The sequence below is a fragment of the Serinus canaria genome, chromosome 8, assembly GCF_022539315.1.
Source record: "Serinus canaria isolate serCan28SL12 chromosome 8, serCan2020, whole genome shotgun sequence".
NCBI classification, from domain to species: Eukaryota; Metazoa; Chordata; class Aves; order Passeriformes; family Fringillidae; genus Serinus; species Serinus canaria.
In genome coordinates, this window is record NC_066322.1 from 14,284,119 (window position 1) to 14,302,807 (window position 18,689).

The window sequence follows — 18,689 nt, forward strand, 5'->3', positions numbered from 1 at the left end:
AGGATCCAGAGAAAGCATTATCACACTGCCAAGGCTAGAATTGCATAACTTCCTTCATATATTCACTAAAAATGAATACACTTTTCTATATATTGAGGTTAAAAAAAAAGTCTCTTAAAATCACTTAAAAAATATGAACACCATATTAGCACCTATGTATATAGAATCTGTTCTGCCAAAGTAAAGCTAGTCCAAGACAGAAGGGAAATAGAAAACAAAAATTTTTACATTAACAATTTAATTACATGAACCTCTATTAGCAGGCACTAATCTCACTGCAGATTTTCTAAGGCACAGAATCTTTATCTGAAAATATACAGCAACCTTTTCTCCAATCCAGTACAAGTTGGTACCAGCATATACAGACCCAAAAACCCATTCAGCATACCACAAATGCAACATATACTGGCTAGTACTTTGAGAAGACTACCAACTGTTTGTACTGAAATAAATACAATTTGGCAGCAAAGACTCTATCACAGCTTTGTCATAATTTTTGTCCACATAAATATCTTGATTCTATTTTCTGTTTCAGGAAGAATACATTACATGCTTCAATTCTCCCTCCATCAGTTGGTCTCATGTTTCAGTGATGAAGATCCCATAACATCAGAATAATTACAAAATATTAAACTCAATTTTAGGTCCATTTTTTTCAGTTTGTAGTTCTGTATTTATTTAAACAAAAAAGCCCTGAGGAATCTGTTAAGTCACATATCAGTGAATGGCATATAATACAGAATTCATTGCTCCTATTTCACCCAGCATGCAATGCAATATTTATACCACAGATGTTTTCAAATGTTGTTTTATTCCAGTGACTATTTGCATCTATACATATATTTAAAAACAACATTATGTGAACATATCACAGTACCTAAAAAATCTTTAGTATATACTCCTTTATAAAAGGTTTTGACACAATGGAAAAGTCAGTCCAGAAAAACGCATGTTACCAGGTTTCTTGATAAACAAAATACTGTGAAGCCCTGTAACCTGCACGAGCACAAGTATCCATGGCAATGGAGCTTTCATCTAAATCCTTGTTTCAAATAAACAGGTTTAAATTTTGTTCAGTAAACAAGTTCTACCACAACACTGTCCATTTAATTTTGTGCTTTCCAAAAGACAAGCATACTACAGAAATAAAATTCCCTACCCGAGAGAGAAATGCAGTAAACACGTATTTGTTTCCCATTCCAGCAGAGGAATCCAGGTTCCTTGAAATTCTCATTATGTCTAAATCCAGAACACCCTGCTTATACCTTCTTCTTCTTCTTCTTTGCCTGTTCTCCAGACTCTACTTTACGTTTCTTAGCAGAAGCTGGTTCATCGTCTTTTTCACCATCTTTAAATAAAAGAAAGAGTTAATCAAAGTCAGCAAAGCCAGTTTTTTCTCTTAAACACCATCCTGTTTCAGAACAACTGACATAACCACATCTGAGATAGCTGGAAAAAAGACATTGTAGCATTAACTGACAACATCCTCATTTTTGGAATGCAGACAATATATGTACTAAACAGGAACGGTCACTTCTTATTACTGCCACAAACCACTGCAGGTAACTAAAAAGAGGCTTTATGCTACTGTACAGTATCTGTTCTAAAAAAAAATATTATTTGACTAGCTAATAGAAACAGCTAGAAAATGACATTTTTGAAGCAGGAAATAATGTCAAGATTAATTAACGTTTTATTTTCTTCCTTTGGATGAAGGCTGACTAAGAGAAATGCATGGACAGGGAAACATAGAACACATGGAGAAAGACAAAAACTGCTACTGAGAAAGAACACCCAGAACAAAAAACAAAAAGGCAAGACAGCAAAAAAAATCCTTCTTTCAGAAAAGCTTTGTTGACAACTTTACCAATGAATGAAAACATTACTGTGTGTTCTGAAAGCTCAGATATTCTTCTTCTGGTTCTGTTCTCTTGGTTATTGCTGGCTATTCTCTTTCTCCAGTAATTAAAAAAAAAACCTCCCACCTATCAAATATTTCTTTACTTCCTAAATTACCATTACAGCTTGTAGCATCATAGAGAACGAAGAGGATAGTAAATATTTTCTTCAGTAATCTGTCCCATGGACATCCTATTTGATTCCTCTTTTGGACCCCAAGTTTTGCAAACGTTATAGAAATAATCTGACCTATGCCTACTATTAAGGTAAACACCTCAGTGTAAAGCACCTGAAGCTTTTACACCACCTTCTGTTTGATAGCACCACGACTGAACCTGTTGGTTTCACAGTACTACAGTGCCACAGACTCTGATGCTTCCCTGCTAATGACAGGGAGGAAGAGGAGCAGAGGGACTGCTCGAGGGTCTGTGCTGAATCCAGGAAAGCCAAACCACCGGCACTGCAGCCCACCCACCCCTGCGGCCAGAGCGCTCTGCCCTCGGGCAGCGGCGGAGCAGGAGAAGCCAGCAGAGCTTCCTGCGGGCCTCCCGCCCGCCATGGGCTCCGGCAGCGTACACAGCCTCCCGTGCGAGGCACGGCCGCCTCAGCCGGGGCCTCACCCGACTCCAGGGGCTCCTGCTCCTCGTCCGGCAGGAACTTGGCTTTGCCGGCTTGGCGGGGCGCGTCGTCGCCATTGTCCTCGTAGATGTTGGACCACTTTATGGCCATGTCCAGGGTGGGGGCCGGCGGCGGCGGCTTCTCGGGCGGGCTGTAGGTCTCCGGCGGGGGCACGGCGTTGCTCCTCCACACCTTGAACTCCCTGGGGGGCTGCGGGAGAGAGCAGAGCGCCCGTCACGGCGGCCCGGGGACCCGTGGCGGCCCCGACGCCGCTTCGGTTCACGCCGCGCCCCACGCACCTCCTCGGGCGCCCGCAGGACGCGGCTCTCCCAGTCGATCTCCTTGTTGAGAGGGTTGTAGAGGAAGGCGGGCGGCTGCGACACCCGACGGAAAAGCTCGTCGGGCGGCGGCAGCCGCGGCCGTCCCGGGGTGCCCCCCGAGGCCGTACCGTCTCCCGCCGGGCGCTCGTCGGGCTGCGGCTCTTCGGGCTCCGAGTCGGAGCTGGAGCTGCCGTAGGCCGCGAAATAGCCCAGCGGGTCCTCCCCCTCCGCCGCCATGGCGGGGCCGCGCCTCGCACCGCCCGCGGAAACCGCGCCCGCGCCGAGGGTTCCGGCCCGCGGCTGCCGCCGGCCCGGGGCCCGCGCGGGGCTGGCGGAGCGGAGCCGCGGCAGGCGCGGGGGCGGTGCCGCAGGGCGCTGCGGGATCCCGCCGGAGCCGGGGCGCTTCCCTTCCAGTGACCAGACACTGAAAATCAGACACGAAACCGAGCCAACTCTCCTTTCTCCCTTTTCACACCTGCAGGCCTAGGCGGGGGCAAAACACGTTTTCCTTTATGTCCGACCACCGGCGAACCTCGGGCAGACACAGCGCTAAACATCACTGCTCCAGGAGAGATCTTAACCAAAACAGATTTTTCAAATCTGTTGGACCAAGTTTGTACTAGACCTCCCTTGTGATTGACTCACACACATTACTGCATCAGCTAAAGTACTGGTGCTGTTCAAAGGGGATGAAGCCGGGGCAGGGCAGGCTGAGGTTGGGTATCAGGAAAAGCTGTTTCGCCCAGAGGGTGTTTGGGCACTGGGACAGGCTCCCCAGGGCAGCGGTCACAGCACCAGCCTGACATAGTTCAGGAAGGGTTTGGACAACACTCAGGCACAGGGTGTGACTCCTGGGGATATCCTGTGCAGGGCTGGGAATTGGACTTGGGGGGTCTTCATGAGTCCCAACCAACTCAGCATATTTTATGATTCTGTGTTCAGATTACTTCTACTACCAGAAGCAGGATAAGATCTGAGGAAGGGGTTTTGGTTATACTATGACCACTTCCTTTACTGAGATACTAAAGATCCTAAACTAGATACTGAAGATACTAAACCATATCTAGCTGATCTCTCATCAATAGTATGTCACTATTTTAAAGTAAGCCCTATACACAAAGTACAATGAAAACAACCACTGAAGTGAGACACCACAGTGCCTGCAGCATTTGCAAATCCTTTTTTAAGTCATGCTTCTCAGCACTCAAAGTTTTTGTTTCTCCCCTGCTATTAATAAAAATCTTTATTTAAGAATGAAATCAAGATATGCGTGGTTGGAAGCAACTCTTCTCACATCCGTAGGAAGTTGAGCAATAGAGTCATTTGAAAAAAAGCAAGAATCAGGTTAGTCACGAACTGCAGAAACTACTTAAGCAGCAGAGCTGTTGACTTCACATGCATGTTTTCCTTACAGACTGCTCTTGAGTGCAGTCCTACCAGCACAGGTGTTTCACATTAAGTCAGTCTTTCCACCAGAGACAAACTTCTCTAAAAAGACAAGGAGAACAAAAGCCTCCCTCACACACAAAACCAAAACCACGCATCAAGGTAATGGCATGAACTGCTCTTGCAACCTGTACATCTTAAAAATGAGAGAGGCAGACAGAAAACCAGGCAATTATACAAAAGAATTTATTCCAAAAGTTGTGATAAAAATACGTTTTAAAAATGCACATTATAGACATTTGGAAAGACAATACATTCACTCAAGGTCTCAGGTAGGCTTTTGTAGGCTCCACTGGGAGTGGTCCCTGCAGGCTGCACACTGCACGGGGCAGGATGGGGAGCAGCAAGGCAGCCTCCACCCTGAGCTGCTGCATTTTCTCTGTTAAGGCCAACCCTGCTCACGCTCTTCTCTTTACAAGAACTCAGGAAGGGACTCAAGCCTAAGCACAGCTCTTCAGGTGGTTACAGGGGGCATTTAGACAAATCACTTTATAGATGTCCCAAGTATGTGCAACTACAATTCCAGTTAATGGAAGAGAGGGAGTTCATCCTATCCCTAATTTCATGTTAAAGAACAAAGTTTGGCTTGCATATTTAGGCACTTAATTTCCAGAGTGCCATCTCATCTAAGCAGTTCCACTGAAAAGCATTTTCACTGTCTGGACAGTATATGATTGCCAATGTAGACAAGAAAAATAAGGATTTTAATAAACACATCTTTCTCACGTGTAAGATGTTCATATACTAAGGATGGAGTGTAGTTGAACATTGCCTTTGATTTTAATCTACTTCCAAAACCAGAATAATAGTGAAAAACAATTTCTAGAGACTATACTGAAGTCCTGCAGGTGGCCTGTCTCCACAAAAGGAGAACAGTTTAGTAACATTACCCCGGTGTGCACGGGAATGGCATTCCATGGCTATACGCAGTATGAGAGCCAAAATCATTTAGGACTTTAAATACAAACCTACCCTTTGATATACTGAAAACACCCCATCCCTTTAAAGTGTAGTACTGCAGAACACAGCTGTACACATGTCAAATTAAGAATCCACCAGGTCATTCTGAAATTATTACAGGCACCTGCACAAAAGGTAGGCTACAACTCGAGTATGAGAGGAATTCAGTATGTTACATGGTGTCAAGAAATGAGAACCTTCCCATGTTGAAGCAGTTTAAAATGCATTTGACTCTAAATAATTTGAAATGTAAACCTGTCTGTCTGCTTTGAAGAGGAGGTGTTTGAAGTGCCATATATCCAAGAGTCCTTCAGGTATAGATACTTTCGTGTCACACAGCTTCTCCTCCACTTCCCTAGTGGGACAAAGCATACAAGATTTGTTCCTTAATAGCATCCTACAATAATGTTTTCTTACAGCCCTCACAATGCCATTAGAGCAGTTTACATTCCTTTTCCAGTACTAAAGAGAGTTTATATTTAAAGTGCATCTCAAATCAGGAATCTTTACCTAATATACAAGAAGAATACACTGAGGCCTGCAGAAGTGTATTTTGATACTGATGCCTTTTGATGTACAAGGAGGACAGAGTTCACAGAAGGAAGAAACTCCTTGCTAATAAGCATGATTTGGCCAGATTTGTGAGGTTTTTTGCAAATGGAGCAGCACACATATACATGGAGAGCAGAATTTATCCTAGTGAGAAACACTTAACTTGGTAAATGAATTTAAGCTTTTCGGTAAGTAAGCTTAAGTTTTTAGTTCAGATTTTTTTCCATACTCAGTACTTTTCGTAACCATCTTTCCCAGTTCACTCATCACAGAAACATTAAGAAAAGCTGATTTTTTAGTTTCTGCAGAAAGAAAAAACCCATTTGTTCTACAAGTCCAGCTAAAGAATCTGCTGGTGTGAAATCTTATACACATTGGTTTAAAAAACAAACATTTGTTGGTGTAACACCACAATATTTTGTACAAAGCTCCCTAAAAACAAAACAAACAAAAAAAGTCAAGCAGCACCAGCATCACACAATTACAAAATTAGAAGAGAAATTGCATAGATTATTTCCTCCGATTTTCCTAACAGTTTGAAAACATTTTTTAGCCTTTATGAGCCATCCCACAAAGTTTCAGTACCATTCAGATGAACAAATGAAAGTCACTGCATTCACTGTGGCTGAAGAGAACGTGATCTTAAAGGCAAAAAGCAATTGTCACTTGAACTAGTACATGGCTCCTGCTGGTCTGACTGGAGCTCTGGGGGCAGTGGGGGTGCACCAGGGTCTCCAGGCCCTGGCAGGGTGGCTGAGAAAACACTGCACTGTGAATTTCCCATCTCTGCAATTGGCAAATTCATTGAATGAAGAGAGACAGCAGACACAAAGGCAGCAGTGCTATAATCTTCTTCTGGGTGATGTATCTGGGTAGATTCTTTGTCTTTTGTTTTATCCAGAAAATTAGATTCATCAGAAAATGATCTAGAAAGATTATTTGTTCCTCCATACAGTGAGGTCATACAGGTGCTGCAGCTTAAACCTAAGACAAAAAAAAAAAAGATACCGGATTTAATTACAGTATGAGGACATCTTAAACTGTGCTTTGATTTAATATCAGTAAGACTGTCAAAAATCAACTGTGCATATTTTTAACAGACTAACCCTTCATCTCACCTGTGGCATCCAGAATTCCTGACAAATTAAAAAACAAACATTCAGGTTATCTAGGCTGATATGAATAGCTTCTCTGTACTCAGTACCAGACAGTACTTGACAAAGATGCACTGTAACTTAAAGTTCATTTCAGAAAGTCACTTTAACCCTTTGGCCCAACTTTTAAAAAATTTTCTCACTGTGTTCTTCAAACTTTTAAGAGCTTCACCTGCTGGTTTTGTTCCAAAGTGGACAGCATTTGAAGTCTATTTTACCTGAAGCCAGAGCAAACCTCAGGCCCTTCACCTCTATGGTTAGAACATACTTCTTCATTCTCTATCTGCCTTTTGATGGGTGTGGAAAGGGAAGTAACAGTTTTGGTGTAGAAAGCCTACACTTTCTTTCTTTGCCTTAAGCTATGAGTACACAGAGTCACTTCAAGGTTTGGGTGTCAACAAAACCTCTAAGCCTGTATGGAAAAACACACACATGTATTTACAGTGTCTACTTGAAATCCATGGCATTGAAGGTATACAGGGAACTCCCCTCAAGCTGCATTTGCTAGCATATCTTCTGCTGAGGCACAAAGTTTAACTAAACCAGAGCATCCTGCCCCTGCAGCAAAGAGCTTGAAGAGAAATGCAAGATGGAAGATAACCATCCATTTTTGTAAAGCAAAACTGAAATGTGAAGACAGATTTATCCATCATAACAATAAAACAGGGGTTTTTTTGCCACTTGTTATTTATGATGGATGTGTTCAGACAGTAAAAAGGAACAGCCAGGATACATGCACTAGGATCTTAAACACAAACCAGTAATATTTCCAAACATGTTGTTCCAAATATCAGAGGAAGACTTTAGTTTTAGATTTTAACCTCCAAATAAAACCTATGTCTTACACAGCATTATTAAAAATTTGTTACCTTTAAGAGCTTCAAGCTTTTCATTTTTGACTTTTAGCACTACATCAGTTATCTTTTGTAACAGGAAGTTTTGTGTTCTTTCTCGTCTGATAGATTCAATCAAAGTATCTAGTCCCTTTGGATTTTCTGCTAAGTAGTCCAATAACTTCCCAGTTTTCTTCCTGCTGGAAGATCGAGCAGAAATTTCTTCTGTGTCCTCCCTAGTGAGAATTTTCTTGGAACGCAGGTAATCAAAGTGTCTCTCAGCTATGATCTTATCACACAGGTAAGGGCGCATCCTTTCTAAAGCCTGAAAAACAAAGCAAACTACTATTAGCCAACATTTCAAATTATTTAGAAGCCTGTTGTTGGAACCTATATGATTTTGATGCAGGTTAGCAAAAGAATTTTTAAGGCTGCCTCTGTGTTACTTGGTTGAGATTTTTCTCAGTGTGAGTTTTTTTTTTAAAGAACGGTTCCCTAATTATCGCTTTCATTAACTCCTTGAACTCAGGAGATCCAATGCTTGTTAAGAAATATGGTGACTACTTATAGAAATTGTGATTACATAAGGTCTGAGGTTAGCACACTTCAAAACAGTCAAGTAAAAATGAAATTATAGCAAACAGCACCTACTCACTTTGTCTACAAATACACCCATTTTCACAGATCATCTGATTGCCACGTTTCCATACCCTTGTATCCTTGAGCCACAACTCCAAAATACTGCAGCTATCATTTTCTGTACATTGAGCAAAAGCAGTCTCAAAGCAACAGCATGAATATACTAACAATTCAAATGGTCTGTAAATAAACCCACTTGTTTACAAAATTTAAATTATTTATTTACACTATTGACAGGTTCAACAAATTACTGACATCCAAAATACATGCACTTTCATCCATAAACGTATGTACTCTCAACAACATTAGTGGCTGCTTTTTGTCTTTTGTAACCCTATTCTATTGTATGAGTGATTTATATGGCTCACCCTCATCTTTCTCAGCTCTTAACTGCAAGACTCCAAACTTTATAACTCCTCCCCCAGACAAGCTTGCCCAGACCAAGATGTCCTTGCCAGTTTTAGTTTCGTGAGGTGCGACGTCCCCTGTCACACACAGCGCTTCTGCTAACACAGCACCCTGGCTTGCAGAGATCCCATCAAAGTTACCTGAACAGCTCTGAGAGAGCCAAGTCCGTTGTGAAACCACAACATTTAAAATCAGAGTGCAGAAGCTCTTAAGTCAGATTTATGGGACTGCATTTTGATGATAAAATGAATGTTATTTGTTTCTACCTAAGATTTCCATTCTTTCTTCTCCAAGTACTACGGGAGGACCTGTAAGGTTAAGGGCTGAAGTGACAATCACGCACTTCTGTGAGATGCAGCTGTGGGTTCAATCACTGACCCAGACTAACATACCTGTCTTGTTACACCTAGAGTGTCTGACTCAAATAGCTTTCATCCTTTTTTGATGTAACTACCCAATGCCACCTATTGCAGTATTACCCCGTGGAAACAAGTACTAGCTTGAAAACATGTCTCACAGAACTATGACAAAGCATTTAAAGGAAATCACTTAAGCATAAAGCTAGAATGAAACAAAAAACAAACTGCAAGCAGTCTCCACTGTACTTTAAAAGAATATAAAAAAACCCCAATGAATCAAACATAAGATACTGTAAATTGCAAACAGAACCATAGATAGGCAAGAAATAAGTGATAAACTGTGATTTTACTTTTTTTTTTTTAATTAAGCAATCACTTTTTGAGGCTGGTTAGTACATTGCTTCCCAGTCTCACGTTGAGGTAAATTAATCCAGAATGAATCAGGATGAAGTCTTCTCTCAGATTCCAGACATCAGTGAACAAGTATAGGGGAAAACTCAAGAAAATAGAGAGCAATAAGCTTCAATAAAAAATACCTAAGTATACTTAACGAAGATATCCAGGCTTTCTAAGAGAGAGTTTTACTGGCACCAGGAGCAGCACACACATTTTCAGCCATGCTCTGGGTACCACGTTACTCCTCCCGTCTGCTGCCTCCTGCTCCACGGCGGCGCAGGTACCGGGAGGCCCGAGCCGCGCAGCCGTGCCGCAGCAGCGCAGGCCCCGGCAGGGCGGCCGGCAGCGGCACACAGCACGGCCGGGGCGAGCTCCGGGCCCGCGATCCGCGAGCCACGATCAGCCTCACGCCAGGGGACCCCGGAGGGCAGAGCCGTGCTCGAGATTCCCCGCCGCCTTCCCGGGCGCGCCGCCGGGCCGGGCCGGTCCCGTCCCTGCCGCCGCCCCCGCGCCGCGTCCCCCGCCCGCTCCCACAGCGCTTCCGCTCCCGCGCCCGCGCACGGGCCGCACTCGCCGCTCCACACCTGGCCCCTGCGCCCGGCCCCCGGCCCGCCACTTACATCCTTCTTCACCTCCGCCATCTCGTCCTCCGTCAGCGGCCGCCCCGCGCCCCCGGAGCTCGACCACGATCCCGGGCCCTCCATGGCGGAACCCTCGGCCGGCGCCGCTGGGGAAACCCGCGCGGGGCGGTGCTTCCGCCCGGCCTCCGCCCCCTCCCGCCTTCGCCAATGGGCGCTCAGGGATGGCGCCCCGCCCCGCCCCGGCTGGGACAGACCGCAGCCCCGCCCCAGCTCGGCCCCGCCCCGCCCCTGCCCCGCCAATGGGCGCTCAGGACCGGCGCTCCGCCCCTGTCCCGCCCACCGGCGCGTGCGCGCCGGCGGCCGCGGGAGCGCGCGCGGGGCCGTGCCAGTCCCTCACGCCGGGCGCTCTCCCGGCGCGGCGGCGCTGCGGGCCTGGACGCGGGCCTGGACTCGGGCTGGAGCTGCCCCTGCCCCTCGCCGGGCCTCCCGGGACGTGTGGCAGCCCCTCCGCTACAGCGCCTTGAGCTGCGGAGCGGTGTCGGGGCCCGCCGGTTTCGGGGCCTGGCGGTGTTTAAAGCCCCTCCGTGCACGGGGTCGAGCTCCAAGACAGCAGCAGAGGGAGCCGCTGCCCCGCCGGGAGCGCTGAACTTCAGCTGTCGGGGCTCTTGCAGCTGGCACGGGTGGAACTGGGGCTGTTTATGCGCTCCTAAAATTTCCCTTTCAGCAGATAAACGTGAACATAAGTAGAAGCGATCAACACTGAGGTTTGCTGTCAGTAAGGAAAACCTTACGCAAAACTTTAAAACTACCTTTATGGTAGTTTTACAGATTTGCAAAGTCTTTGATTGACACACTTTGTTAATGCAATAGTACTTGAAATATTAATTGTGACAGTATCTATTTTACAGTGCTAGCAGTTCCAGCTTTAAAATAAACTCGAAGATCCTCCCCAGAACACTTGAAAAATAAAGGACTAGGCACCTGGTGACAGGGCTGATTTCTGCAGAGCTGGGTGTTAAAATCAGGGCTGTTCCCTGCCACGGCTGGGACGGCCCCTCTGGCAGTGAAAACTCTCAGGCAGCCCTGGTTAATGCTCATTTGGGGGCACACCTGCCCACAGCCCACGGCCTCCTGTTATTCCCACCCCCAGAAGCCTTTCTTTGGTGTAGTGCATTTGAATTTCTCAAAGCTGTGTATCTCTGCAAAGTAACCTATTTATCTCCCATTTTCCTGCTCAGAGAGCTGCAGGGCTGACCGTTTTTTCCCAAGTTCAAGTGCCTACATTGATCCTCCCGAATCTGTGCTATGCACCCAAATACATGGAAAGCTTTCAGCTCCTCTGATGTTTCCTGAGAAAAGAGAACTGATTGTGGTACTTCTGAAACAGAGCCAGGCATCTTCCCAGCCCCTGACTCCCACCCTTATTACATCACATGCCTTTCAGGTCTTCCTCTTCAAGGTGAATTATATTGTGGACTTTGCTGGCTCCGTACAACACTGCTGATAAAAACACCTATCGTGCATTCTGGATTTAGAGTATTTGTTAATAACCTTGCTCAGCAAGAGGTGCAGTTCAAAGCCATGTGATGTCTGGAGAGTTAGGCTGCTGATTCCTGAACTGTGTAGGAGACAAACTGGAACGATTTCACTTCAGCAGTCAGGAAGAGAGCATGTGGTCAGCAAATACAAGAACAGAATATATTTTAGCAGACTTAATGCCAAAACACCCTACCAGGATTTAATGGTCCAGGCAGCTGGAAGAAGGCTCCTCTCTGCACGAAACTCATTTCAGGAGAGTAACAGCCACTCTATATTCAGAAGTGAGCCTCAAAGTAGAGTGAGTCAGGGATCATTTCCTTCAAGGCAGCTGGAGAGATTTTGGACATTGCATTGTTGTATGAGTGTGTACATATGTAATGTCCATCTAGTATAAATTTCTAGACTGAATTTCCAAAATAAATTTTGAAAACTGTTTACAACCCAGGGGTTTTTACAAAACTCCCTGTGAAGGTGAAGAAAATGTTGTAACGCTGTCACAGTGCCTAAGAGGTCAGTCAGCTTTTCAGAGCTGTGACTGGCTCCAGGCTTTCTTCCCCTTCTGCCCTCATTGACCAAGACCTCTCCAGGCAGTGTGTCCTTACTGCTGAGCAGGGGCCTCTCCCTGGAAGTTTCATGTACTCCCATCCCATTCTCCTGATCCTTGCTCAGGGCTCTGGTCTGGGTTCCCAGGACAAGCCCCTTCTGGAGCTGGCAGGACAGCCCAGCCCCTGTGAGAAATGAGGGACTTTACAGCTCAGTTCCTTAGGGAGGGGGAGGAGGAAGCTGCCTGACAGAGAGAAGGGAAGGAGTTTGGTTTAGTTACAGATCGAGGGCCCTTCCCAAATTCAACAAATACCTGCAGCACCCAATGGCATGTTTCAGCTACTAAACCACAGCAACAGGTCATGAATTTTTGGGGTGGGAGCCCAGAATGTCTGGGCTTTATGATGCAGGAGACAGTGACTGATGTTTTTAAGCAGCATGTACTTAGAGTGGGGACTGACTCTGTACACTCAAATGTAGAAGCCTCTACTTGATGAAGTAATATCCTAGAGCTAAGTTTTGCAAAGAACACCCCTTGTTAAATTACTATGATTTTGCTCTTTTCAGCTTTGATATTCTATGAGAAACTTCTTAATGTGGCAAGTGGGTGGGGCTTGTCTATATTTTCTTATTTTTAATCATTGCCATTAAACAAATTCAAGTAAATTGGTACCAACTCTCTCCTGTAGACACGAGTACACATGTAAATGAAGTAGTTTAAGATATTAATTGCATCACACTAAATGTATTCACATTAGGCACAACACTGATTTAAATATATTAGTTAAAAATAATACTTTTAACCAATGTTGTAAGATCAGTATGAAGGCTGTATTTAGATCCTTTGTCCCTGCTTCTCTGGCAAGGAGAATAATAGATGATGGTTTGTTTAAAGTCCTGTTATACTAGCAAAATACAGTTTAAAGTAATGTCATTATTTTGCTATAGTTTATTAAGGCATTCCTAGTCTGTTAAATTATCTTGGGTTTCTTAAAAAGCTGGAAAAACAGTAGTGAGGCCTTGAACCACTGATGACTCCTGGGCTGCCAGGAGATGGCACTGATGGCCCACGAGCCCTTGCACACGCACCCATGATGGAGCCCTGAGGAACTGCAGGGTCACCCTGCTCCTGGATCCCAGCACTGAGCCCTGCTGGCATTAGAGCCCGAGGTGCGAGCAGAGAGCAGCCCCAGGAGCAGTCTGCAGCACACAACAGGAAGTATTTAGATATAACACATGCAGTTATCTGTCAGGTTACCTCAAAGCAATGTCTGAGGGTAGTCACCTCTCCTGAGATTGTGGGGGAGAAGAGACACAAGAGCTGCGTGAGGAATTTAACCATAATGGGAATGCCACTAAACCTTTGTAGTTTCACCTTTTGTAAGTTACAGTAAATGCAGGCACTACAGAGAAACAAACATACTGTACTAAGCTAACATCTGTTTTGTTACCTTGGACAACAATAAAGTGAACCATGACCACAGGCAGTATCTCCTCTCTACACATTACTCTTAAATGTCGAGTCCAAAATTATAATCTGTTTTTAAAGAGTCAAGATTTCCCACCACAGAATTAAGGGTTTTAGTGCTAATGTCTATAATTGGCTTTACTTCTAGGTATGTAATAAGCTTGGAAATAAAAAGACAGCATGAAACACTATTAAACTGAATACATATCCTTTCAGTTCCAAAAGAAGAAGCACGAACTGCACAGGGTATGGTACAACTGACACTTTATTCCTTCGTGATGGAGATATATAGTATTGAAACTGCAAGAGTCACAAAAAAAAATTAAATCAAAGTGCAAACCTCTATTAGAACTGATTATGGAATGTATTGATGTTTTTGGCACAAAAAGTGGGGAATTATATACTGCAACAAGATTAAGTTTAATGAATGTAATGCTTCTGTGCTCAGTAGTCACATTTGTGCACTGCAGAACAATACAATGTAAAACAGTGGCTAACACGATTCACATACAACTCCATACAACTTACAGCACACATCCAGTTAAAACTTCTCTGAAAATACATGAGGTCCACTGATACTTTGTTCACAATCACTTAACAATTACCATTGTTTAAGCAGGCTTATCTTTTCAGCTTCCTTATTGATAAAAGCAAAAATAGACAATCTTAAATAGTAAATTATCTTCCTCAAATGGTTCCATGTGGATGTTGATGTTTTCTATTAATTTAGCTTTGACTTCATTGATAAAACATATATGAAGCTGAACAAAATCAAAAGCTCTTTTTTTCCACATTTTCCAATTTGCTGTGAACAAACAGCATTTTGTATACTGGCTTTTTGTTTTCAAAACTGGACATAGTGGTGCCTATGAGCTCTACTCCTATCACATGGAAATCACCAAAAAAAAATCAGAGCATAGCTTCACACAGTGGCATCTATTTAAAACTGAATATTAGCATGGTAAACACAAAAATACATAAATGGAAGAATTCAAGTTTATCTTATAAGGTACAGTATGCATTCACATTTTCATTACAGAGAGAGACACTGTATTCACATTCTGTTGAAAAAAGAAACCCACATATCACACCTCTCCCTAAACCCTTAGCAAAGATAACATCCATGAAATACCTATAATGCACATTCTGGCTCTTTCCTTTCAACTGAGCTAAACTGATTGCTGAAAGGAAAAATCCTTTGATGAGTAATTCAAGCCCCATTGCTGAGCTGTTACCACAAGAACTTCTGTAGGGGTCTGCTCTGTCATACAGCCTGACAGTTGTTATCAAGAGTTTTATGTGGGCAACTATCAGTGTTCCGTGTCTCATCTCCTTTTTTGGTTTGGGATTTTATTTTAATATTTATATTAATCAAGGATGATGATTTACATCAGACATCTGAGAAATGTTCTGGTGACAAAATGTACAGGACATGCATTAGATGCACATGTGTCACTGCAGAAATGTCCTCACAACTGAATTCTTTGTTTGGGCAACAGAAAAATAAACAGCAAACAGCAAGAACAAGAAGCATTTGGCATGATTTTAGTTTTAGTACCATACTGCAAATATGTAAACTGAAGTGTTCATAATATTTTTCTTTCTAATGCCAGAATAAAGATTAACAGGAGAAGCTGTGAGGTGAGGGTGATCCCACTAATCAGCTTGGGTAACTTTTGGCATCAGACTAAGATGTAATTTAGAGCATCTATGTTAAGAGGCTGTGATTACTACTGAGGCCAAGAGAGAGAAAGCAGGTGTGGTTTTAGAGCACCTCAATTTTGTGCCTGAAGTTAGACAGTTTGAATACAACAACTGAAGGAATTCAGATCCCTCAGCTGCTCCCTTGCTTTCTGTATACCAAAATGCAGCCCTGAAACCAAAGAAATCTAAATGGCAAGAGATGAAAAACCAACCTCTCTGTCTACATAGCTGTTTCTCAGCTCTGAAATCCCAACTCCTTCTCTCTCTCCCCTAGGGAACCAGGAGAATTCACTGTCACACATTCTACAGCTTTCAAGGAAAAAGGGTAAGAGCAGTGTCACCAGAAATGGTTCTTTTTTTTTCTGGAGAATTCTTAAAAAGAGGAGTCACCCTTCTTACCCTCTGGATCTACAGCTCCTGCTGACTGTCATCCTTCTAGCTCAAAAGTTGCTCAGACCCAAAGCATACCCCTCCGTTTTTCCTCTCTCCTGGCACCTACTCCAGGAGGGAGTTAGCTTAGGATAGTCCATCATGGCTTGGAATACTGTGGAGTGAACAGTGAAGAAGGAGAAGTGAAGAAAAAGACTCAAGTAAGAACTGAGGAAAGAAGGTAAAATCACTTGGGATTAAATGAGAAAAGTGCTCATCATGCCTTGATGAGCAAACTGGAAATAGGAGTCTGAGGAAGAAGACAGGTGAGAGGTGAGAGAGGGTGGAGGAGAAAAAAGCCAAAACCAACACTAAGAAATATTTAACAATAAATAAAATTGAAATCCTACAGCCTAATTCTCCCAGTGTAGCTGGATGCTCTGGCTCCCTAGCAAGAGGAGGGAAGAGGGACTGAAGGACATGGATGGGGGCCAGGCTGCAGGAGGTAAATGGACAAGTCAGGATGGGGGGTGCTGTTTCAGCTTTGACAGCTCCCACAGCTGCACAGGTTTTTAACAGAGCTGCCTGTAGGAGCTCAATACTGCAGGGCCACTTTTGGCACAAAATCTCTGGTTTGTGTCAGGTTATTTTGAAATGTGTGATACTTTATCAAATATTTAAAAAGCACCAAGGGAAGGCAGAAAAAGATTCCCCACTGCAACATTTTTATCCTGAGAGCCTGATCACCTGGCTCAGGTTTAAATGATGGTGCATGGGAATGGAAGAGACAAAGAGGCAACATTAGGATCACCCTTTGGGACAGGAGAGTCATAAATAGGAAAAAACTCCCCACTTGCTGTTTGGCTGGCTGAAGAACTTTCTTTGGGCCATGTTCTTTACACATACAATAGATTCACTCATCACTGCTCTCTTCCCCATGATACCTCGTGTCATCACAACAAAGAGAGCACCCACGAAGCATCAGGTGTACTCTGGCAGCTGCCAGGAGGTTTTCCTCTCATTACCACTGAAATGCAGTGTGAGATGTGCCAGAGAGAACCTACAAGTGTGAGTACTTGTGTTTCCTCCCTTATGGCAGCACAAAACAGCACACAGGTTTCCAAAGGATATCCCAGTGGGCATTTGATTAATTCTGTTTGCTTTCCTGCAGACCACATTGCCCAAGCCCCCTCAGTCACTTCCTACTGTACCTCAGCAACACACCACAAGTGGTTCAGGAAAGGTGGAGGAGATGTCTAGGAAGCTGATAACATGTTCAGACTATTTGTCAGTCTCTGGAGAGTTCCCACTACTGCCTCTGTTTGGGAATTGCTCCCATCCTTAGTTTACAAATGATTTAACAAGAAGCATGTGAATACAATGGTGTGTGCTTCACTTTGCAGTGGTGAACAAAAAAAAAAAAAAACCATGACTCAGTGGGTAAACATGTTGAGGAATTTGCTACAAAAATTATATTTGCCTTAACTGAATACCACAGTGAATATTCATGCCATTAAAAAAAAAAAAATAAGATGGTTATTGTTCCAAGGAAAACTGTCCCAAGGGCAGATAAAGAAAAAATGACAATCTTCCAGGAAAAAAATAGTTTCCCTTATTCATGGGCATAATCCAGGAATAGCTGTCCTTCAACTCCTTCTATCACCCTTTTCTTTTGAATTTTACTAGTAAGTGGCCTCCAAATGAACAGAAAACAGAAAGGACAAACAAATTTTAAGGTGTAAATGAAGAGATTTAACTCCCCCATACTTTAGATTTCTTTTGCATCTCTGCATTTAACTTTTGTGGTCGAGAGACTCCCTAGGATCTGGCCTTTTCAAAAACTCCCCTCCCATTCTCACCACATTGAAAGTCATGATCCTTGCAGGAAACTGGGACCTGAACTGCAGGAGACAACTTGTGTGGCTGCACTACTCTCTTGTTCTATCAGTCAGGTTTCCCAGGCAGTCATTGCCCTCGAACGCTCCCCTCAGAGGAAGCTTTTCCAAAGCTGGTACCTGGTGTCTGAAATGGATTCCAGCCACCACTCTGCCCAGCAGCAGCAGCAGCAGCACTGTGATGTGGCCAGGACAGTGAGCACAATCCACTGCCCACTGTCCCAGCTAGTGTATGGAAAGCTTCCCTGCCACACAAGGTTCATGGGCCCACTGAGTTTTCTTCAGTCCCCCTAATACTTTGCACCACTGAAAGTAGAAGACTGAGGAAGGAAAAACACATGTAGAGCAAGGAAGCAAGAAAAAAGTAGACAGAAGGGAACAGTGTAAAGACAACAGAGGTGCTTGAAATACTGAGAATTAGCCGAGTTTCATGAAATTTTCACACAGATATGTTAAATCACTAAAGCTAAGGGTTAGCCATTATAATTGTCTTCTGCTAGCCCATGGGACTAACTTACTTCAGAGTTATGTGCTCCCAACAAACCCTACATCCACCTTAAATACCATCTGCAAGGACATAATAAAAATTCACAATGCAAAAAATCTGTAAACAAGGGTTAGTAGCACAGTGGTACAGTAGATTGTCAATAAAAACAATAAAAATGTGGATACAGATTCATCTACCTTGTGTGTAACATTATTGCCAGTTACAAGGGAGGGACTCTGTAAACTCATAATTCTGAAGCTTTGTTAATAAGCACAGAGCAACAGGTGAGTGACCCATCTACTTTCTCCAGTTCTGTGGCAGCTATTGGGATCAGCATGTGGTCCTTCAGCTTTTCAAATACCTATTCAGGAAAAAAAATGTAAGGGAAAAATCATTACACTTTACACCTCTGTTTCCCCAAGTATTTACAGAACGAACAAACACGGATTTGCCAGCAGGTGCCAAGCCATCCCATCACTGTTAGTCAACAGGAACATTCACAGTGCACGTGGCCTTCTG

General features: G+C 43.8%; 3 protein-coding genes across 5 annotated transcripts in view; all 3 read right to left on the reverse strand.

Moving 5' to 3' along the window:
- Positions 1-792: 792 nt before the first annotated feature.
- C8H1orf52 (chromosome 8 C1orf52 homolog) lies at positions 793-3,110 on the reverse strand. Its single transcript, XM_009088571.4, has 3 exons — positions 2,817-3,110; positions 2,520-2,727; positions 793-1,348 (listed from the first exon to the last, which is right to left on the reverse strand). Exons 1-3 carry the CDS (start codon positions 3,072-3,074, stop codon positions 1,260-1,262), a joined length of 555 nt encoding a protein of 184 aa, XP_009086819.4. The 5' UTR covers positions 3,075-3,110; the 3' UTR covers positions 793-1,259.
- A 1,343-nt stretch (positions 3,111-4,453) lies between these two features.
- BCL10 (BCL10 immune signaling adaptor) lies at positions 4,454-10,341 on the reverse strand. Its single transcript, XM_009088569.4, has 3 exons — positions 10,205-10,341; positions 7,819-8,107; positions 4,454-6,779 (listed from the first exon to the last, which is right to left on the reverse strand). The coding sequence occupies exons 1-3, from the start codon at positions 10,286-10,288 to the stop codon at positions 6,412-6,414; spliced, it is 741 nt and encodes a 246-aa protein (XP_009086817.1). The 5' UTR covers positions 10,289-10,341; the 3' UTR covers positions 4,454-6,411.
- A 3,621-nt stretch (positions 10,342-13,962) lies between these two features.
- DDAH1 (dimethylarginine dimethylaminohydrolase 1) overlaps positions 13,963-18,689 on the reverse strand; it is a 94,239-nt gene continuing 89,512 nt past the window's right edge. For all 3 annotated transcript variants that reach the window (XM_050977554.1, XM_050977553.1, XM_050977552.1), the window contains one exon: positions 13,963-18,531. In XM_050977554.1, coding sequence (XP_050833511.1) covers positions 18,415-18,531 — 117 coding nt within the window. In that variant the 3' untranslated portion in view covers positions 13,963-18,414. The remainder of the gene's footprint in view (positions 18,532-18,689) is intronic.

Coding starts and splice junctions, on each gene's coding strand:
- BCL10 (XM_009088569.4), bottom strand. CDS start 10,288: ATGGAGGGCCCGGGATCGTGGTCGAGCTCCGGGGGCGCGGGGCGGCCG. Junction 8,108..10,204: donor TGGCGGAGGTGAAGAAGGAT/GTAAGTGGCGGG, acceptor TTTGTTTTTCAG/GCTTTAGAAAGGATGCGCCC. Junction 6,780..7,818: donor AAAGCTTGAAGCTCTTAAAG/GTAACAAATTTT, acceptor TTTTTGTCTTAG/GTTTAAGCTGCAGCACCTGT.
- C8H1orf52 (XM_009088571.4), bottom strand. CDS start 3,074: ATGGCGGCGGAGGGGGAGGACCCGCTGGGCTATTTCGCGGCCTACGGC. Junction 2,728..2,816: donor TCCTGCGGGCGCCCGAGGAG/GTGCGTGGGGCG, acceptor TCTCTCCCGCAG/CCCCCCAGGGAGTTCAAGGT. Junction 1,349..2,519: donor GCAGGAGCCCCTGGAGTCGG/GTGAGGCCCCGG, acceptor TTTTATTTAAAG/ATGGTGAAAAAGACGATGAA.